This window comes from Salvelinus namaycush, unplaced genomic scaffold, assembly GCF_016432855.1.
Source record: "Salvelinus namaycush isolate Seneca unplaced genomic scaffold, SaNama_1.0 Scaffold1056, whole genome shotgun sequence".
In the NCBI taxonomy this organism is placed as follows: domain Eukaryota; kingdom Metazoa; phylum Chordata; class Actinopteri; order Salmoniformes; family Salmonidae; genus Salvelinus; species Salvelinus namaycush.
In genome coordinates this window covers 1-23,456 of record NW_024057738.1, presented here as the reverse complement: position 1 = coordinate 23,456, position 23,456 = coordinate 1, and the positions used below count along the sequence as shown (strand labels likewise).

At 44.5% G+C, this 23,456-nt stretch overlaps 1 protein-coding gene across 1 annotated transcript in view; it reads left to right on the top strand.

The window, feature by feature from the left end:
- LOC120035430 (collagen alpha-1(XIX) chain-like) overlaps positions 1–20,891 on the top strand; it is a 48,613-nt gene extending 27,722 nt beyond the window's left edge. Inside the window, exons 9-10 of the mRNA XM_038982175.1 lie at positions 8,230–8,283; positions 20,840–20,891. Coding sequence (XP_038838103.1) covers positions 8,230–8,283; positions 20,840–20,891 — 106 coding nt within the window. The remainder of the gene's footprint in view (positions 1–8,229; positions 8,284–20,839) is intronic.
- Positions 20,892–23,456: the final 2,565 nt, after the last annotated feature.

The following is a 23,456-nucleotide window of genomic DNA, read 5'->3' as shown; positions in this document are numbered from 1 at the left end:
CAGATTTGTACCTTGTCAGCTCGGGGATTTGAACTTGCAACCTTTCGGTTACTAGTCCAACGGTCTAACCACTAGTTCATATTTTTTTATATTTGCAAACATTTCTAAAAACCTGCTTTTTTTTGTCGTTATGGGGTATTGTGTGTGTAGATTGATGAAAAAAACGATTTAATACATTTTAGAATAAGGCTGTAACGTGACACAGCAGTGGAAAAATTGAAGGGGTCTGAATACTTTCCGAACGCGGGTCAAAGCAACAGACAGCGTTCTCTTTCAGATGCTAACAACGAACTTCAAAGATTTCTAAATGTTTATCCACCACATTGTCAGACAGTAAACATGGTCAGAGATACAGTGTTGTTTTTTAGAAGAATCACATTAGTGGAAACGGAGGGTGTTCTCAGGGCAGGCCTGGTTGTAGCTAGATATGTTCCAGTCGCGTTTTGTTTTTGTTGATGCATTTTAGCTAACCCTAACCCTGTTCCTATCCCTAACCCTGTCCCTAACCCTGTCCCTAACCCTGTCCCTAACCCTATCCCTAACCCTAACCCTATCCCTAACCCTAACCCTGTCCCTGTCCCTATCCCTGTCCCTGTCCCTATCCCTATCCCTGTCCCTATCCCTAACCCTATCCCTATCCCGAACCCTGTCCCTAACCCTATCCCTAACCCTATCCCTAACCCTGTCCCTATCCCTATCCCTATCCCTATCCCTATCCCTAACCCTGTCCCTAACCCTATCCCTAACCCTATCCCTAACCCTATCCCTATCCCTAACCCTATCCCTATCCCTATCCCTAACCCTGTCCCTAACCCTGTCCCTAACCCTATCCCTAACCCTATCCCTAACCCTATCCCTAACCCTGTCCCTATCCCTAACCCTATCCCTGACCCTATCCCTAACCCTGTCCCTATCCCTAACCCTGTCCCTAACCCTGTCCCTAACCCTATCCCTAACCCTATCCCTAACCCTGTCCCTAACCCTATCCCTAACCCTATCCCTAACCCTGTCCCTAACCCTATCCCTAACCCTATCCCTAACCCTGTCCCTAACCCTGTCCCTAACCCTATCCCTAACCCTGTCCCTAACCCTGTCCCTATCCCTAACCCTAACCCTGTCCCTGTCCCTGTCCCTATCCCTAACCCTGTCCCTAACCCTATCCCTAACCCTATCCCTAACCCTGTCCCTAACCCTGTCCCTAACCCTATCCCTAACCCTATCCCTAACCCTGTCCCTAACCCTGTTCCTAACCCTATCCCTAACCCTGGTCCTAACCTGAACCTCATTCTCCTAACCTGTTACGAAAAGTCCCTTCTGCTAGTGAAAACTGGCAGACCTGCCCCGAGAACAGCGTAGGTTCTGAGTAACGCGATACTTGTGAAGGGCTCGTCAGCAACCTTCACCACCGAATCTAGATTTGCTTTCCATGTCTAATTTTGTAGATGGTGAAAACCAATGTCACCACTGGCAATACATGATCACACAGCAAACATTCAGCTAGTTAGAGATAAGCTCAATTATGCACGTTGGAGCCCCAACATATACTAATTACCCTGTTGGAGTGTGCCATAATTATCTCTAATGGATTTAACAGAGGAGAACGCTCATGTTGTCACTTAGAGGGGGGCGTGTGTGTGTGTGTGTGTGTGTGTGTGTGTGTGTGTGTGTGTGTGTGTGTGTGTGTGTGTGTGTGTGTGTGTGTGTGTGTGTGTGTGTGTGTGTGTGTGTGTGTGTGTGTGTGTGTGTGTGTGTGTGTGTGTGTGTGCGTGCATCGGTGTGAAAGACATTTGACTAATGATCTGCCCTTCCTTGACATGGCAGCAGACAGACAGTCAGAGGGGAAGAATGAAGGAGAATGCCACAGGACAATGTTTCAGTTCACACAGGGAGTGGATGTAGAGTTACAGGCACCGGGGTAACCTTTACCCCTGTGATTCTGCTACAGATTGGGGTTTAATGCTCTGCTGAGCGTTGGACCTAAGCCTCATAACAGCCCTGGGGAAGAGTCCCCTTGTTCTAAAGAGAATGCAAACATCCCTATAGGCCACTTATATTCCAAACTATACCTTGAAGCCAGTTCCACTGCTCACCCTAATCAGGGACTGATTGAGATCTGGGACACCAGGCGGGTGCTATTAATGATCAGGTAGAAGATAATAGCTATAGGCTATTATCTATCCCCAACATCAGTTATACATACCTGCAGTTCATGCAGTATACAATACATAGTGTTACTGGGGTGACTCTGCTTTGTATAAAGGGATGTTGAACATTCCTATACCAGTAGATTATAGGGTTCTATCTCCTACATCACTGGTTATCCTATCGATTCCATAGGCTACTGTCTATCTCCTACATCACTGGTTATCCTATATATTCCATATGCTACTGTCTATCTCCTACATCACTGGTTATCCTATCGATTCCATAGGCTACTGTCTATCTCCTACATCAGTAGTTATCCTATAGATTCCATAGGCTACTGTCTATCTCCTACATCACTGGTTATCCTATAGATTCCATAGGCTACTGTCTATCTCCTACATCACTAGCTATCATATAGATTCCATAGGCTACTGTCTATCTCCTACATAACTGGTTATCCTATAGATTCCATAGGCTACTGTCTATCTCCTACATCACTGGTTATCCTATAGATTCCATAGGCTACTGTCTATCTCCAACATCACTGGTTATCCTATAGATTCCATAGGATACTGTCTATCTCCTACATCACTGGTTATTCTATAGATTCCATAGGCTACTGTCTATCTCCTACATTACTGGTTATCCTATAGATTCCATAGGCTACTGTATCTCCTACATCACTGGTTATTCTATAGATTCCATAGGCTACTGTCTATCTCCTACATCACTGATTATCCTATCGATTCCATAGGCTACTGTCTATCTCCCACATCACTGGTTATCCTATAGATTCCATAGGCTACTGTCTATCTCCAACATCACTGGTTATCCTATAGATTCCATAGGATACTGTCTATCTCCTACATCACTGGTTATCCTATAGATTCCATAGGCTACTGTCTATCTCCTACATCACTGGTTATCCTATAGATTCCATAGGATACTGTCTATCTCCAACATCACTGGTTATCCTATAGATTCCATAGGATACTGTCTATCTCCTACATCACTGGTTATTCTATAGAGTCCATATGCTACTGTCTATCTCCTACATAACTGGTTATCCTATAGATTCCATAGGCTACTGTCTATCTCCTACATCACTGGTTATTCTATAGATTCCATAGGCTACTGTCTATCTCCTACATTACTGGTTATCCTATAGATTCCATAGGCTACTGTATCTCCTACATCACTGGTTATTCTATAGATTCCATAGGCTACTGTCTATCTCCTACATCACTGATTATCCTATCGATTCCATAGGCTACTGTCTATCTCCCACATCACTGGTTATCCTATAGATTCCATAGGCTACTGTCTATCTCCAACATCACTGGTTATCCTATAGATTCCATAGGATACTGTCTATCTCCTACATCACTGGTTATCCTATAGATTCCATAGGCTACTGTCTATCTCCAACATCACTGGTTATCCTATAGATTCCATAGGATACTGTCTATCTCCAACATCACTGGTTATCCTATAGATTCCATAGGATACTATCTATCTCCTACATCACTGGTTATTCTATAGAGTCCATAGGCTACTGTCTATCTCCTACATAACTGGTTATCCTATAGATTCCATAGGCTACTGTCTATCTCCTACATAACTGGTTATCCTATAGATTCCATAGGCTACTGTCTATCTCCTACATAACTGGTTATCCTATAGATTCCATAGGCTACTGTCTATCTCCTACATCACTAGTTATCCTATAGAGTCCATAGGCTACTGTCTATCTCCTACATCACTAGTTATCCTATAGATTCCATAGGCTACTGTCTATCTCCTACATCACTAGTTATCCTATAGATTCCATAGGCTACTGTCTATCTCCTACATCACTAGTTATCCTATAGATTCCATAGGCTACTGTATCTCCTACATAACTGGTTATCCTATAGATTCCATAGGCTACTGTCTATCTCCTACATAACTGGTTATCCTATAGATTCCATAGGCTACTGTCTATCTCCTACATCACTAGTTATCCTATAGATTCCATAGGCTACTGTCTATCTCCTACATCACTAGTTATCCTATAGATTCCATAGGCTACGGTCTATCTCCTACATCACTGGTTATCATATAGATTCCATAGGCTACTGTCTATCTCCTACATAACTGGTTATCCTATAGATTCCATAGGCTACTGTCTATCTCCTACATCACTAGTTATCCTATAGATTCCATAGGCTACTGTCTATCTCCTACATCACTAGTTATCCTATAGATTCCATAGGCTACTGTCTATCTCCTACATCACTAGTAGGCCACATGGACATGTTCTTAAAGTAACTGTCCAGTGTTTCCAGATTTCTATGAGCTATTTCATATAATTAATTAACAATATGAGTGAAATAGTTTTCCTTATTTAGTACGTTAAAAAACATATTTTCTGTGTTACAGTGGTGTGGGCGTACCCCAACAACAACATGGTGTGGATATATACCATTCAATAAAAAAATAAATGACAAGTAAACAGCTGATTGGCCAGCTCAGACAATGAGACATCTCTGCCAAAAACATGACGTGACCTTCTGTGAGGAAATGGCAAGCATTTTTTAAATGGTCTGTTTGAGATAGTAGTTTGTGGTGGGATTTTTAAAGTATTTTCTTCTTCACTTTTTTCCTTTGACCACAAATACGAGTATAGGATGAGTCAACAACATTATTTGTGTATGAGTTTTTAAAGGTAGATTCAGCAATACAACATACATACAGAAAGTAAACAGCATAGTGGGTCAGTTTCTGCAACAACCATGAAAGCGCATGGCTCAACTTCTTCGCTGTTTTGGCGCCCTGGATACCACGCTGCAAAGCGTGAAGCGAACCCATGCACGTGCGCAGATACTGTGTGTGACTGTGTGAGAGCGAAGTCTTGCATCTCACTCATCTCAATATCTGCAGTGCTGCTCGTGGCAACGTCATTTTGCTGAGTCTAGCTTTTAAAGTGAGATTTTCCCTGGACAGTTACTTTAAAGCTACAGTCCTCAATTGAAACAATAACAAGCCTGTTTCTATTTTGGTAAGCAATTGAGGGATGGGCCTGGATAATAAAAAAACGGGGGAAAATTATTTAACCATTATTTAACGTTGCAAGTAAGTTAAGAACAAATTCTTACTTAGAATGGCAGCCTCATGTGGAACAGTGGGTTAACTGCCTTGTTCAGGGGCAGAACAACAGATTTTTACCTTGTCAGCTCAGGGATTCGATCCAGCAACCTTTCGGTTACTAGCCCAACTCTCTAACCACCGCCCCAGAAAAGTAACCATTCAAATTTGTAGACTGACCTATGGATGCAAGGACTGACCATCCATGATATCAAAATGATAGTTTTAACCATGTTTTGACACTATACAGTGTTTGTTTACATTTACTTTGTTTACACATGTTATATTTTGGGTTCTGTATGACAGCTGAACTAAGCTCATGAGGCATTTATAAGTTCTTCAAAAATCTATGGGTGTATACAGTATGATTCATTTATGAGTTCTGTTCTTCTAGAATCTATAGGTATATACAATATCATTAATTTATATGTACAAAAATGTAGCAATTAAGGATTTTAGCTTGGACACACTCTAAAAATGTAAAAAACAAACATTATTTGGATATTTTCTCAAAGTTATTATAACCATTATGGCCCTGGGCATGTCCTTATACTAATGTAGGCTACAGTCAGTGGCCGTCAGTGTCTTATTCACACATTAGCCAGAGGATTTAGGAGGTCCAGCAGTTCACTGAGCTAAGCTAGGGTCCCATCCTGCTTCCCTTACAGCTGTTCTGAGCCTGTTGTATTCAACACAGCGCTCCAACAGCCGCAGAGAGAGAGGTGGATAGTATTACCCGATAATTGGCAAGCTACAAGTCCCAGATCTACAGTAACCCTGTTTCACTGTGTTAGGGCCTTGTTTGACGAGGGGAAACATCATTTCTGCTAGCTGCTTCAACATGGTCTCATTAGAATATGTAAAAAATTGTGACATTTAACCATTGTAGTTCTATGTCAACCAAATAAACGTGAATTTATTTTAACACATTTTAACACATTTATAGCAAAGACCTGGGGAATAGTTACAAGGGAGAGGAGTGAGGATGAATGAGCCAATTGGAACCTGGGGATGATTAGGTGGCCAGATTTGGAATTTAGCCAGGACACCGGGGATAACACCCCTACTCTTACAATAAGTGCCATGGGATCTTTAGTGACCACAGAGAGGCAGGACACCCGTTTAACATCCCATCAGGAAGACAGAAACCTACACAGGGCAATGTCCCTAATCACTGCCCTGGGACATTTGTATTTATGTTTTAGACCAGAGTGCCTCCTACTGGCCCTCCAACACCACATCCAGCAGCATCTGGTCTCCCATCCAGGGACTGACCCTGCTTAGCTTCAGAGGCAAGCAGCAGTGGGATGCAGGGTGGTATGCTGTATCGATATGACAATAATTAGTCCAATTAAGGAACTATTGCTACAAACTAAGCTTAATCAAGGCCTATTCATGTTGTCCCAATCATACCACCATTCCTTGGCTGCAACATTAAGGAAAATATTATAGCCATGTCTGTGACTTGTTCAGGGAATTTTTCGAAAAAGTGCAATTTTAACCATACTTACTTGCCATAGACGTGGGAGAAACAAGCTGCTACTAAAAGAACAGCCACTGACTGTATAGCCAATTAGAGACCAGCCACTGACTGTACAGCCAATTAGAGACCAGCGACTGACTAGCCAGCCAATTAGAGACCAGCCACTGACTGGCCAGCCAATTAGAGACCAGCCACTGACTGGCCAGCCAATTAGAGACCAGCGACTGACTGGCCAGCCAATTAGAGACCAGCGACTGACTGGCCAGCCAATTAGAGACCAGCGACTGACTGGCCAGCCAATTAGAGACCAGCCACTGACTGGCCAGCCAATTATAGACCAGCCACTGACTGTACAGCCAATTAGAGACCAGCGACTGACTGTACAGCCAATTAGAGACCAGCAACTGACTGTACAGCCAATTAGAGACCAGCGACTGACTGTACAGCCAATTAGAGACCAGCGACTGACTGTACAGCCAATTAGAGACCAGCCACTGACTGTATAGCCAATTAGAGACCAGCCACTGAGTGTATAGCCAATTAGTGACCAGCTACTGACTGTACAGACAATTATAGACCAGCCACTGACTGTATAGCCAATTAGAGACCAGCCACTGACTGTACAGACAATTATAGACCAGCCACTGACTGTACAGCCAATAAGACAAGCAGTCACTAACTAAATGACCAATAAGGGAGCAGCAGCTACTGACTGTATCATGTCTTCCTTTGCAGGGAGAGACCGGGAAAGATGGGTTCCCTGGAAACTCAAGCCAGAAGGTACAGTATGTTACCATGGAAATATTTTATATTTATACAATATACTGTATATGAGATATTTCACAACTCACATATCTGTTTGAACATGATAAACTCTTTAAACATAACAGAGAGTCAGAGAGTGTCCTGTCAGCTGGGTCTGAACATGGTCTAGTACCTTCAGTTCACCAGGACCACTCTAAAGCATCATCACCCTCTAAACCCTCCTCTAGGGCCTTTAGACGTTGAAGTTGAAGAACACATCACACACATCACACACACCACACAGCACACACCACACAGCACACAGCACGCACCACACACACAGGGACATATTTGCCTATGAAACTCGATCCAATCTAATGACATAACACGTAAAAGGCGCGGCCCACCCAAACATTGTCCTATACTTGATAAGGTTTGAGAATTGGCTAAAGCTGGTCTGCGTTACTCAACACTGCACATGACATGCAAAGTCTATATCAAGTGTCATAACATTCATATTGAGATTGATGGTGGTGTGACTTGGCCTACTCTGTGTGGTTGGTGTGGTTTCCATCCTAACTGTATTAGCTACCACAGAGCACTGTTTTGCTGTTTTAGAGATGTCTTAAGGCCAACCCTTTTACTGTGTGTGTGTGTGTGTGCGCGCTTTCGTGTGTGTGCGCGTGCATGCCTAATCCTAATTGTGCGTGTGTGTTATATTTCTCCCTCAGGGTGACCAGGGTGTTTCTGGCTTCCCAGGTCTGGATGGTATTCCTGGACAGAAGGTGAGTCAGACTGGTGGCTTGTTTGGAATGTTCATGATCTGTAAAATATAATGTTACTGTTTAAAACCACTTTACTGTTATTCTCCCACTACATATAATCTGTAAGATATAAGGTTACTGTTTAAAACCACTTTACTGTTATTCTCCCACTACATATAATCTGTAAAATATAATGTTACTGTTTTAAACCACTTTACTGTTATTCTCCCACTACATATAATCTGTAAGATATAAGGTTACTGTTTAAAACCACTTTACTGTTATTCTCCCACTACATATAATCTGTAAGATATAATGTTACTGTTTAAACCACTTTACTGTTATTCTCCCACTACATATAATCTGTGAGAGGGTTTTCTATGTCCTGGAGTGGTGTTGGACTAAGGTTCAACTAAAGTAGCATAATACTATCCCCTTCATCAGCTATCATGATAAAACTATCTCCTTCATCAGCTATCATGATAATAACAATATCCCCTTCATCAGCTATCATGATAATACTATCCCCTTCATCAGCTATCATGATAATACTTTCTCCTTCATCAGCTATTATGATAATAACAATATCCCCTTCATCAGCTATCATGATAATAATACTATCCTCTTCATCAGACTATCATGATAATACTATCCCCATCATCAGCTATCATGATACTACTATCTCCTTCATCAGACTATCCCCTTCATCAGCTATCATGATAATAACAATATCCCCTTCATCAGCTATCATGATAATACTATCCCCTTCATCAGCTATAGTGATAGTAATACTATCCCATTCATCAGCTATCATGATAATACTATCTCCTTCATCGGACTATCATGATAATACTACTATCTCCTTCATCGGACTATCATGATAATACTACTATCTCCTTCATCGGACTATCATGATAATAACAATAACACTATCATGATAATACTATCCTCATCATCAGCTATCATGATAATACTACCTCCTTCATCAGACTATCCCCTTCATTAGCTATCATGATAATAACAATATCCCCTTCATCAGCTATCATGATAATACTATCTCCTTCATCGGACTATCATGATAATAACAATATCCCCTTCATCAGCTATCATGATAATACTATCCCCTTCATCAGCTATCATGATAATAATACTATCCTCTTCATCAGACTATCATGATAATACTATCCCCTTCATCAGCTATCATGATAATACTATCTCCTTCATCAGACTATCCCCTTCATCAGTTATCATGATAATACTATCACCTTCATCAGATATCATGATAACACTATCTCCTTCATCAGCTATTATGATAAAATAATCTAATTCATCAGCTATTATGATAATAACAATGTCCCCTTCATCAGCTATTATGAGTTGGTGGTGGTGTTAGTGGTGATGGTGGTGGTGTTAGTGGTGATGGTGGGGGTGTTAGTGGTGATGGCGGGGGTGATGGTGGTTATGGTGGGGGTGGTGGTGGTGGTGTCAGTGGTGATGGTGGTGGTTATGGTGGGGGTGGTGGTGGTTATGGTGGTGGTGTTAGTGGTGATGGTGGTGGTTATGGTGGTGATGGTGGTTATGGTGGGGGTGGTGGTGGGGGTGATGGTGGTTATGGTGGGGGTGAGGGTGATGGTTATGGTGGGGGTGATGGTGGTGGGGTTAGTGGTGATGGTGGGGGTGATGGTGTTAGTGGTGATGGTGGTGGCTATGGTGGGGGTGATGGTGGTGGTTATGATGGTGGTGGTGTTAGTGGTGATGGTGGTGTTAGTGGTGGTGGTGGTGGTGACTACGGTGGTGATGGTGGTGGTACTATCACCTTCATCAGCTATCATGATCAAATAATCTAATTCATCACCTATCATGATAACACTATCTCCTTCATCAGCTACCATAATAACACTATCGCCTTCATCAGCTATTATGATAATAACAATGTCCCCTTCATCAGCTATTATGAAATGGTGGTGGTGATGGTGGTGGTGTTAGTGGTGATGGTGGGGGTGATGGTGGTTATGGTGGGGGTGGTGGTGGTGGTGTTAGTGGTGATGGTGGGGGGTGGTGGTGGTGGTGTTAGTGGTTATGGTGGGGGTGATGGTGGTGGTGGTGGTGTTAGTGGTGTTAGTGGTGATGGGGGTGGTGGTGGTGGTTATGGTGATGGTGTTAGTGGTGATGGTGTTGGTTATGGTGGGGGTGGTGGTGGGGGTGTTAGTGGTGATGGTGGTGGTGTTAGTGGTGATGGCGGGGGTGATGGTGGTTATGGTGGGGGTGGTGGTGGTGGTGGTAGTGGTGATGGTGGGGGTGATGGTGGGGGTGGTGGTGGTGTTTATGGTGGTGGTGTTAGTGGTGATGGTGTTGGTTATGGTGGGGGTGGTGGTGGGGGTGATGGTGGTTATGGTGATGGTTATGGTGGGGGTGATGGTGGTGGTTTTAGTGGTGATGGTGGTGGTTATGGTGGGGGTGATGATGGGGGTGATGGTGGTGGTGTTAGTGGTGATGGTGGGGGGTGATGGTGTTAGTGGTGATGGTGGTGGCGGTGGTGGTGGTGGTTATGGTGGTGATGGTGGTGTTAGTGGTGTTAGTGGTGATGGTGGTGGCTATGGTGGGGGTGATGGTGGTGGTTATGATGGTGGTGGTGTTAGTGGTGATGGTGGTGTTAGTGGTGGTGGTGGTGGTGACTACGGTGGTGATGGTGGTGGTACTATCACCTTCATCAGCTATCATGATCAAATAATCTAATTCATCACCTATCATGATAACACTATCTCCTTCATCAGCTACCATAATAACACTATCGCCTTCATCAGCTATTATGATAATAACAATGTCCCCTTCATCAGCTATTATGAATTGGTGGTGGTGATGGTGGTGGTGTTAGTGGTGATGGTGGGGGTGATGGTGGTTATGGTGGGGGTGGTGGTGGTGGTGTTAGTGGTGATGGTAAGGGGGTGGTGGTGGTGTTAGTGGTGATGGTGGGGGTGATGGTGGTGGTGTTAGTGGTGATGGGGGTGGTGGTGGTGGTTATGGTGATGGTGTTAGTGGTGATGGTGTTGGTTATGGTGGGGGTGGTGGTGGGGGTGTTAGTGGTGATGGTGGTGGTGTTAGTGGTGATGGCGGGGGTGATGGTGGTTGTGGTGTTTATGGTGGTGGTGTTAGTGGTGATGGTGTTGGTTATGGTGGGGGTGATGGTGATGGTGGTTATGGTGATGGTTATGGTGGTGGTGGTGGTTTTAGTGGTGTTAGTGGTGATGGTGGTGGTTATGGTGGGGGTGGTGGTGGTGTTTATGGTGGTGGTGTTAGTGGTGATGGTGTTGGTTATGGTGGGGGTGGTGGTGGTGGTGGGGGTGATGGTGGTTATGGTGATGGTTATGGTGGGGGTGATGGTGGTGGTTTTAGTGGTGATGGTGGTGGTTATGGTGGGGGTGATGGTGATGGTTATGGTGGGGGTGATGGTGGTGGTGTTAGTGGTGATGGTGGGGTGATGGTGTTAGTGGTGTTAGTGGTGATGGTGGGGGCGGTGGTGGTGGTGGTTATGGTGGTGATGGTGGTGGTGTTAGTGGTGGTGACTACGGTGGTGATTATGGTGGTGATTGTGGTGGTGTTAGTGGTGGTGGTGGTGATTACGGTGGTGGTTATGGTGGGGGTGGTGGTGGTGATTACGGTGGGGGTGTTAGTGGTGGTGGTGGTGGTGGTTATGGTGGTGATGGTGGTGATGTTAGGGGTGGTGGTGGTGGTTATGGTGGTGTTAGTGGTGGTGGTGTTAGTGATGATGGTGGTGGTGGTAAGGGTGGTGGTGATGGTGGTTAACCTGTCTGGCTCCGGCGTTCCGCTAGCGGAACTCCTCCCACATTCCACTGAAAAGGCAGAGCGCGAAATTCAAAAGATATTTTTTAGAAATATTTAACTTTCACACATTAACAAGTCCAATACAGCAAATGAAAGATACACATCTTGTGAATCCAGTCAACATGTCCGATTTTTAAAATGTTTTACAGCGAAAACACCACATATATTTATGTTAGCTCACCACCAAATACAAAAAAGGACAGACATTTTTCACAGCACAGGTAGCATGCACAAAGCCAACCTAACTAACCAAGAACCAACCAAACTAACCAAGAAACAACTTCATCAGATGACAGTCTTATAACATGTTATACAATAAATCTATGTTTTGTTCGAAAAATGTGCATATTTGAGGTATAAATCAGTTTTACATTGCAGCTACCATCACAGCTACCGTCAGAAATAGAACCGAAGCAGCCAGAGTAATTACAGACACCAACGTCAAATACCTAAATACTCATCATAAAACATTTCTGAAAAATCGAAGGTGTACAGCAAATTAAAGACAAACATCTTGTGAATCCAGCCAATATTTCCGATTTTTTAAGTGTTTTACAGCGAAAACACAATATAGCATTATATTAGCTTACTACAATAGCCTACCACACTACCGCATTCATTCATCAAGGCACGTTAGCGATAGCAATAGGCACGTTAGCGATAGGGAATAAACCAGCAAAAGATACTAATTTTCACTAACCTTCATAAACCTTCATCAGATGACAGTCCTATAACATCAGGTTATACATACACTTATGTTTTGTTCGAAAATGTGCATATTTAGAGCTGAAATCAGTGGTTATACATTGTGCTAACGTAGCATCTTTTTCCCAGAATGTGCAGATATTTTTATGACACTCCAACTATTCTGACCAAATAATTATTCATAAACGTTACTAGAAAATACATGTTGTATAGGAAATGATAGATACACTAGTTCTTAATGCAATCGCCGTGTTAGAATTCTAAAAATAACTTCATTACGACATCCAGCTTAGGTATAGCGAGAGAGTACCCAAAATCTGGGCGCAAACGACTAGTACAACATGTTCGACAGATATATGAAATAGCATCATAAAATGGGTCCTACTTTTGATGATCTTTCATCAGAATGTTGTACAAGGGGTCCTTTGTCGGGAACAATCGTTGTTTGGATTTAGAATGTCCTCTTCTCCAGTCAATTAGCACGGAAAGCTAGCAAAGTAGCGCGAAGCTCTCCTTCCTGAACAAAGGCACACAACGCAACACGCCTAACGTCCCGAATAAATTTCAATAATCTAATAAAACTATATTGAAAAAACATACTTTACGATGATATTGTCACATGTATCAAATAAAATCAAAGCCGGAGATATTAGTCGTCCATAACGACAGCTTATCAGAAGGCAAATCCAGGTCCCTTCACGCGCTCTCCAGAAAACAGGAAACTGGTGACACGTCATGCCGAGAGCTTTTATTCGACCCCAGATCAAGTTATACACTCCATTTCTTCTCTCACTGCCTGTCGACATCTAGTGGAAGACGTATGAAGTGCATCTATACTAATAAATATCAAGGACATTAATAGGCAGGCCCTAGAACAGAGCATCGATTTCAGATTTTCCACTTCCTGTCAGGAAGTTTGCTACAAAATGAGTTCTGTTTTACTCACAGATATAATTCAAACGGTTTTAGAAACTAGAGAGTGTTGTCTATCCAATAGTAATAATAATATGCATATTGTACGAGCAAGAATTGAGTACGAGGCCGTTTAATTTGGGCACGATTTTCCCCCAAAGTGAAAACAGCGCCCTCTGTCCTCAACAGGTTTAAGGTGGTGGTGGTGATGGTGGTGGTGGTGATTACGGTGGTGGTTATGGTGGTGGTGGTGATTACGGTGGTGGTTATGGTGATGGTGGTGGTGGTAATTACGGTGGTGATTACGGTGGGGGTGGTGGTGGTGATTATGGTGGGGGTGATGGTGATAGTGGTGGTGACTCGCTCCTTCTCTCCACAGTGTGTTTCTGTAGTGCAGGGCTCTCCAACCCTCTTCTGTCGGTTTTCTCTCCAACCCCAGTTGTAACTAACTGGATTCAGCATATCAACCAGCTAATTATTAGAATCTGGTTCACTAGATAACGGTTGGAGCAAAAACCTCAAGAAGGGTAGCTTTCCAGGAACAGGGTTTGTTGTGAATCTACAGGAGGGTATAGCTCTCCAGGAACAGGGTTGGTGTGAACCTACAGGATGGTAGCTCTCCAGGAACAGGGTTGGAGCAAAAACCTCAAGGAGGGTAGCTCTCCAGGAACAGGGTTGGAGTGAAAACCTACAGGACGGTAGCTCTCCAGGAACAGGGTTGGTGTGAAAACCTACAGGACGGTAGCTCTCCAGGAACAGGATTTGCACTCAGGACACAAAGGGATTTACACACAGAGCCATAGTCCCTTAGGAGGGAGATAGGACTTATTCTATATCCTCTCCTCATGTATTTACAGTATTGTATACCCTCTGATTCAATGTCTCATGTACCCTCTCAGAACTGCTTCAATACAGGGTCAGAGGAGAATAACAAAGGATTAGCTTTTACATCTTGTAAACACAAGTGAATATCATACACTCACCAGAGAAATATTTCTGTGTATGTAAATATACATTAGTCATAGAGTTGTGGCTGTTCCTTAAGCATGAGATATTGGACAGTATGGAATATGTACTGTACATGTATATACAGTAAGGTGTATGGGAAATAGTCCTGCTCTTATTCTTTATAACCTGAGGTGATGTGTAATTCTGTTTTGACGTTGACTCGAGGCGCTAAACATTGTTGACGTGTGAACGAAGGCCCATTCAGAGCTGCACTGACCCCTACGGCACAGACCTCAGTGAAACTACCAAGATATTTCTCCTCATGAACGAGGAGACCTTCAATGTTTCTTATTTAGCATTTCAACTTTCAACCTTGTAATTTCAGGGGGAGGCAGGATCAAACGGGTCTAAGGGGATCGATGGAGCAATGGCAAGTACACACACACACACACGGAAACGTACACACACACACACATATTACATAATGGTAAATGTATCTGGTTTCACTCTCTGTCATGTATAAACACCAGTTCGTCGAAACGTGCAACGTCTCACTGTAGTGGATATACCGTTATTCATATTCCAAGCATGTGAAGTCCCACTGTAGTGGATATACCGTTATTCATAGTCCAAGCATGCGAAGTCCCACTGTAGTGGATATACCGTTATTCATAGTCCAAGCATGTGAAGTCCCACTGTAGTGGATATACCGTTATTCATATTCCAAGCATGTGAAGTCCCACTGTAGTGGATATACTGTTATTCATAGTCCAAGCATGTGAAGTCCCACTGCAGTGGATACATGGTTATTAATATGTAGCATATGTCTTCTGTTGTTAGATATATTTTATTTTAAAGGTTTTTCTAGCACAGGTTTTCTAATACATCTCTGAAGGATCTCCATTCTTTCATAACCCAAGGCCTTTTCCCCTGTCATCTCAAGACTAACACAATAGCTATTCATACATGCAACCATGAAGGTACACAGTGTATTCTGTGATTATCTGGTGATAATGTCGAATGTGGATTGAACTCTAATAACTTGGTCTCATGTGAAGGACGTGTCTGGAATGTATATATCACAGCTCTTACCTAGTCTCTGCACCTACAGTAAAACAGCATGCGTTCATGCAAGGTTTCAGGGAAATGAACCTATAGGCTGCAGGCAGCATGAGTATCACATGGGGGTGTGGGAAGCTTCCTCCTCAGCCTGAACTGTCCACACTTGCGTCAGAAAATATCTCGCTTTTTCGTTTGGCACCGACTGGTAAGTTGGTTCAGGAGGGCGGTCACATGTGCTAGCAAGGCAGAGGTTCTGGGTTGGAGCATCGGTGTGAGCCATATCGGGAGGAAGTGGTACTCTCTAAGCAAGCAGCATGACGTCCTTTAGACATGCATTCATGCAAGGGTTCAGGGAAATAGTCAGGAATGCTGCATTATGTCGGGCTGGTCTCAGAGGAGTGAGCTACAGCACAAACAGATCTGGGACCAGAATAGAATTGTGTAGCATTTGCATAATTTGTTCTTTCATAATGGTGGTGTGGCTTTATGGGCCAAAGGCTGGATATGTTTAGAATAAATATCGTAAAAAGACTTCAGTAGACTATGAAATTACAGGAAAATAAAGCTATGCTTTCAGGGAAATGGTCTGTATTTTGTGGCTTTTGCATAATTAGTTCCTTCGTAATGGCATTGTGGCTCCACTAAGTATTGGGCTGAGCAGATGGACAGTTTAAAATGGCATAATGAAAGAGACTCTTTTCATCACCATATCCTCTCTGATTAGGCCAATAGACTGAGGGAGAAATCTGTCCCTCTGGCACAGTGTACAATACACTGACTGGCCTGCTCAGTACGACATACAGGGACTGGGCTGCCTGCTCAGTACAACATACAGGGACTGGGCTGCCTGCTCAGTACGACCTACAGGGACTGCTACTGAATAGCGATACAGAGGGAAACAGCATAGACACTAAACTAAACAGTCACTGTTAAGGCTGTTGAGATTACACTGAGATAAACAGTTCTATGGATGATATCCAATGGGTCGAATGAACAAGTTTTTGAATAAACCACTTAAAAAGGCTTTATAGAGCACTCATAGGGTCTTTATAAGCTCTCCATACTGTAGCTAGTTTGTAAGCATCTGGATGTATACAGAGTGCCTCACTGTGTAGCAGAGCTGGCACAGGATACTAGGTGACGTACTGTAGAGGAGAATGGCACAGCTTATATAGGCTTCTTAGTGCATAATGGCTTCATTAGCCCTCCATAGCCATTTTGTAAACAGAGTTTTGCTGTGTAGCAGAGCTGGCAATGCATAGGATACCAGGTGCAGTGGTGAAACATGACATACTGTAGAGGGGATACCTCGGGGGTACTTAGTTCTTGACCTTCAGGACAGCTAGTTGGTCACACAGACTGGGTTGGTTCCTCTGTGGGCTGACCTCAACACAACAGCCCATTGGTCACACAGACTGGGTTGGTTCCTCTGTGGGCTGACCTCAACACAACAGCCCATTGGTCACACAACCTGGGTTGGTTCCTCTGTGGGCTGACCTCAACACAACAGCTCATTGGTCACACAGACTGGGTTGGTTCCTCTGTGGGCTGACCTCAACACAACAGCCCATTGGTCACACAGACTGGGTTGGTGCCTCTGTGGGCTGACCTCAACACAACAGCCCATTGGTCACACAGACTGGGTTGGTTCCTCTGTGGGCTGACCTCAACACAACAGCCCATTGGTCACACAGACTGGGTTGGTTCCTCTGTGGGCTGACCTCAACACAACAGCTCATTGGTCACACAGACTGGGTTGGTTCCTCTGTGGGATGACCTCAACACAACAGCTCATTGGTCACACAGACTGGGTTGGTTCCTCTGTGGGCTGACCTCAACACAACAGCTCATTGGTCGTACAGACTGGGTTGGTTCCTCTGTGGGCTGACCTCAACACAACAGCCCATTGGTCACACAGACTGGGTTGGTTCCTCTGTGGGCTGACCTCAACACAACAGCCCATTGGTCACACAGACTGGGTTGGTTCCTCTGTGGGCTGACCTCAACACAACAGCCCATTGGTCACAGACTGGGTTGGTTCCTCTGTGGGCTGACCTCAACACAACAGCTCATTGGTCACAGACTGGGTTGGTTCCTCTGTGGGATGCCTCAACACAACAGCTCATTGGTCACACAGACTGGGTTGGTTCCTCTGTGGGCTGACCTCAACACAACAGCTCATTGGTCATACAGACTGGGTTGGTTCCTCTGTGGGCTGACCTCAACACAACAGCCCATTGGTCACACAGACTGGGTTGGTTCCTCTGTGGGCTGACCTCAACACGGCAGCTCATTGGTCACAGACTGGGTTGGTTCCTCTGTGGGATGCCTCAACACAACAGCTCATTGGTCACACAGACTGGGTTGGTTCCTCTGTGGGCTGACCTCAACACGGCAGCTCATTGGTCACAGACTGGGTTGGTTCCTCTGTGGGCTGACCTCAACACGGCAGCTCATTGGTCACAGACTGGGTTGGTTCCTCTGTGGGCTGACCTCAACACGGCAGCTCATTGGTCACAGACTGGGTTGGTTCCTCTGTGGGCTGACCTCAACACGGCAGCTCATTGGTCACAGACTGGGTTGGTTCCTCTGTGGGCTGACCTCAACACGGCAGCTCATTGGTCACAGACTGGGTTGGTTCCTCTGTGGGATGACCTCAACACAACAGCCCATTGGTCACACAGACTGGGTTGGTTCCTCTGTGGGCTGACCTCAACACAACAGCTCATTGGTCACACAGACTGGGTTGGTTCCTCTGTGGGCTGACCTCAACACGGCAGCTCATTGGTCACACAGACTGGGTTGGTTCCTCTGTGGGATGACCTCAACACAACAGCTCATTGGTCACACAGACTGGGTTGGTTCCTCTGTGGGCTGACCTCAACACAACAGCTCATTGGTCACACAGACTGGGTTGGTTCCTCTGTGGGCTGACCTCAACACAACAGCTCATTGGTCACAGACTGGGTTGGTTCCTCTGTGGGATGCCTCAACACAACAGCTCATTGGTCACACAGACTGGGTTGGTTCCTCTGTGGGCTGACCTCAACACAACAGCTCATTGGTCACAGACTGGGTTGGTTCCTCTGTGGGATGACCTCAACACAACAGCCCATTGGTCACAGACTGGGTTGGTTCCTCTGGGGGATGACCTCAACACGGCAGCTCATTGGTCACAGACTGGGTTGGTTCCTCAGTGGGATGACCTCAACATGACAGGTCATTGGTCAGACTGGGTTGGTTCCGCTGTTAAATCTGAGCAGGGTGTGACAGAGTAGGATTACTGAGCTCTATACTCATAGGGTTGGTTTCCCAGACACAGCCTAGTCCTCATAGGATTGGTTTCCCAGACACAGACACAGCCTAGTCCTCATAGGGTTGGTTTCCCAGACACAGACACAGCCTAGTCCTTATAGGGTTGGTTTCCCAGACACAGACACAGCCTAGTCCTCATAGGGTTGGTTTCCCAGACACAGACACAGCCTAGTCCTCATAGGGTTGGTTTCCCAGACACAGACACAGCCTAGTCCTCGTGAAGATTCTCCATTGAGCATGTTCTTTAGTCCAGGAGTAGGCTGAATCTGTGTCCAGGAAACCTTCCTTTTAAACTGATCAGTCTGACATTACTGGACTATACTGGAATTACTGGACTGTCTCAAAGACGGAATAGATTCAATGTTTATTATGCAGAGTGGAAAACTAACGGTAACATCTTACTTAAAGCCTGCAGCTATAATGCTTTATGTCTTATCATGTGGCTTACAGTATTTTATTTCTCTCTAGGACATTTTCAACATTGTAATACATCATACCTGCATGCATTGGCAAGTGTTACCCTGTTTATTGAACAGCTTGATAATTGTTGTTGTTTGAATAGGCATATTATCAACATGTTTGTTTCAAGTAATAAAGTTTATTGTCCATATAAAGTTGTTGAGATTTGTATGAAACAGGTGGAACTGGAGCATTATTACGATGCCTGTTTATTCAGCAACATTTGGATGTCACTTTCTATACTGAATGTATTTCAAACAACGGTGACTGCCAAGAGAGAGGTTTATCATAACACTGCTGCCTGCTTCTTCCTGGTTAATGACATGATTTGGTTATGCAGCTGTGTGATAGTGTCTTCTCTATCAAGCTGGATGATGAACACACACGCACACACGCACACACGCACACACGCACACACGCACACACACACACACACACACACACACACACACACACACACACACACACACACACACACACACACACACACACACACACACACACACACACACACACACACACACACACACACACACACACACACACACACACACACACACACACACACACACACACACACACACACACACACACACATCAACGATGAACACATAAATCAATTACAATCACGATGTGAAACAAGGGTGTGCACTGTCAGATAATTAGGTCCATCAGAAACACTTCATTATCACACACACACACACACATCCCTGGCCCCATCATTTATTTATAATGTCAACATAGTCCTAATTTGTTTACAACCAGGACTCCACGTTCAGACAGATATTTCATGGAAACAAATAAACAGGATAATTTGTTTTAGCCTGTTGCCTTAGAGTGGGTTATTTAATATACTTAGGAGTGAAACAGAGAGCAGAGGACTAGAAGATGTCAATGAGTTCTTGTCTGTTCTGTGACCTTTAGCACTGTTTAGTTGAATGTCTCTATAGAGGACGTATCACTTTGATAAATAAACCACTGAAGGCGAGGCCTTTGCTACAACATGAAGACAGACCGGTCATATCAGGTCTCATCTTTCAGGAATTAGGATTTCGATTTAGGTTTGGGTTTGGAGACATACATTGTGTTTATAGATGAAGTTGACATTTTGTCATGATGCTTGTGACCAGTATCCCTTGTGAGAGGCCCTGGCAGTAAGAGCATCAATGATTGGATAAACCACCTTGGAACAGTCTCCTGAGGAGACTTCAGACCTTTCAAAACAACATGTTGTTACTGCACATCTGTACTTATAATACATGGAAATGATGGCGTGCTTATGAAGGACCTGAGTTTGAACTTGCTCTTATAACTTGCTCTCTTTCCTCTGCAGGGTGAAACGGGATCAGCTGGGGAGCCTGGTGCGGAAGGGAAACCTGGAATAAATGTGAGATACTGTTTTTAATCCCATTCTGTTTATTCATATGCATCATTAATTATTAACATTATAAACATAGTCAGTTGCCCTAAATACATGTAAGGTGCTACCTTTGCTATTTTACTATCGTATGCTGTTTACTCATTTGCATCGTTAATAATAAAAACAGTGGCCTAAATAAATGTGCATGTTAATTTAGTTCAGAAGGGTTTTGGAAGGCGCTCAGCCATGTTAATTTAGTTCAGAAGGGTTTTGGAATGCGCTCAGCCATGTTAATTTAGTTTGGAAGGGTGTTGGAAGGAGCTCAGCCAGGTTAATTTAGTTTGGAAGGGTGTTGGAAGGAGCTCAGCCAGGTTAATTTAGTTTGGACGGGTGTTGGAAGGCGCCTAGCCAGGTTAATTTAGTTTGGAAGGGTGTTGGAAGGAGCTCAGCCAGGTTAATTTAGTTTGGAAGGGTGTTGGAAGGAGCTCAGCCAGGTTAATTTAGTTTGGAAGGGTGTTGGAAGGCGTTCAGCCAGGTTAATTTAGTTTGGAATGGTGTTGGAAGGCGCTCAGCCAGGTTAATTTAGTTTGGACGGGTGTTGGAAGACGCTCAGCCAGGTTAATTTAGTTTGGAAGGGTGTTGGAAGGCGCTCAGCCAGGTTAATTTAGTTTGGAAGGGTGTTGGAAGGCGCTCAGCCAGGTTAATTTAGTTTGGAAGGGTGTTGGAAGGAGCTCAGCCAGGTTAATTTAGTTTGGACGGGTGTTGGAAGGAGCTCAGCCAGGTTAATTTAGTTTGGACGGGTGTTGGAAGGCGCCTAGCCAGGTTAATTTAGTTTGGAAGGGTGTTGGAAGGCGCTCAGCCAGGTTAATTTAGTTTGGAAGGGTGTTGGAAGGCGCTCAGCCAGGTTACTTTAGTTTGGAAGGGTGTTGGAAGGAGCTCAGCCAGGTTAATTTAGTTTGGAAGGGTGTTGGAAGGCGCTCAGCCAGGTTAATTTAGTTTGAAGGGTGTTGGAAGGTGCTCAGCCAGGTTAATTTAGTTTGGAAGGGTGTTGGAAGGCGCTCAGCCAGGTTAATTTAGTTTGGAAGGGTGTTGGAAGGAGCTCAGCCAGGTTAATTTAGTTTGGACGGGTGTTGGAAGGCGCCTAGCCAGGTTAATTTAGTTTGGAAGGGTGTTGGAAGGCGCTCAGCCAGGTTAATTTAGTTTGGAAGGGTGTTGGAAGGCGCTCAGCCAGGTTACTTTAGTTTGGAAGGGTGTTGGAAGGAGCTCAGCCAGGTTAATTTAGTTTGGAAGGGTGTTGGAAGGCGCTCAGCCAGGTTAATTTAGTTTGAAGGGTGTTGGAAGGTGCTCAGCCAGGTTAATTTAGTTTGGAAGGGTGTTGGAAGGCGCTCAGACAGGTTAATTTAGTTTGGAAGGGTGTTGGAAGGCGCTCAGCCAGGTTAATTTAGTTTGGAAGGGTGTTGGAAGGCGCTCAGCCAGGTTAATTTAGTTTGGAAGGGTGTTGGAAGGCGCTCAGCCAGGTTAATTTAGTTCGGAAGGGTGTTGGAAGGCGCTCAGCCAGGTTAATTTAGTTCGGAATGGTGTTGGAAGGCGCTCAGCCAGGTTAATTTAGTTTGGAATGGTGTTGGAAGGCGCTCAGCCAGGTTAATTTAGTTTGGAAGGGTGTTGGAAGGCGCTCAGCCAGGTTAATTTAGTTTGGAAGGGTGTTGGAAGGCGCTCAGCCAGGTTAATTTAGTTTGGACGGGTGTTGGAAGGCGCTCAGCCAGGTTAATTTAGTTTGAAGGGTGTTGGAAGGTGCTCAGCCAGGTAATTTAGTTTGGAAGGGTGTTGGAAGGCGCTCAGCCAGGTTATTTTTAGTTTGGAAGGGTGTTGGAAGGCGCTCAGCCAGGTTAATTTAGTTTGGAAGGGTGTTGGAAGGCGCTCAGCCAGGTTAATTTAGTTTGGAAGGGTGTTGGAAGGCGCTCAGCCAGGTTAATTTAGTTCGGAAGGGTGTTGGAAGGCGCTCAGCCAGGTTAATTTAGTTCGGAATGGTGTTGGAAGGCGCTCAGCCAGGTTAATTTAGTTTGGACGGGTGTTGGAAGACGCTCAGCCAGGTTAATTTAGTTTGGAAGGGTGTTGGAAGGCGCTCAGCCAGGTTAATTTAGTTTGGAAGGGTGTTGGAAGGCGCTCAGCCAGGTTTAATTTAGTTTGGAAGGGTGTTGGAAGGAGCTCAGCCAGGTTAATTTAGTTTGGACGGGTGTTGGAAGGAGCTCAGCCAGGTTATTTAGTTTGGACGGGTGTTGGAAGGCGCCTAGCCAGGTTAATTTAGTTTGGAAGGGTGTTGGAAGGCGCTCAGCCAGGTTAATTTAGTTTGGAAGGGTGTTGGAAGGCGCTCAGCCAGGTTACTTTAGTTTGGAAGGGTGTTGGAAGGAGCTCAGCCAGGTTAATTTAGTTTGGAAGGGTGTTGGAAGGCGCTCAGCCAGGTTAATTTAGTTTGAAGGGTGTTGGAAGGTGCTCAGCCAGGTTAATTTAGTTTGGAAGGGTGTTGGAAGGCGCTCAGCCAGGTTAATTTAGTTTGGAAGGGTGTTGGAAGGAGCTCAGCCAGGTTAATTTA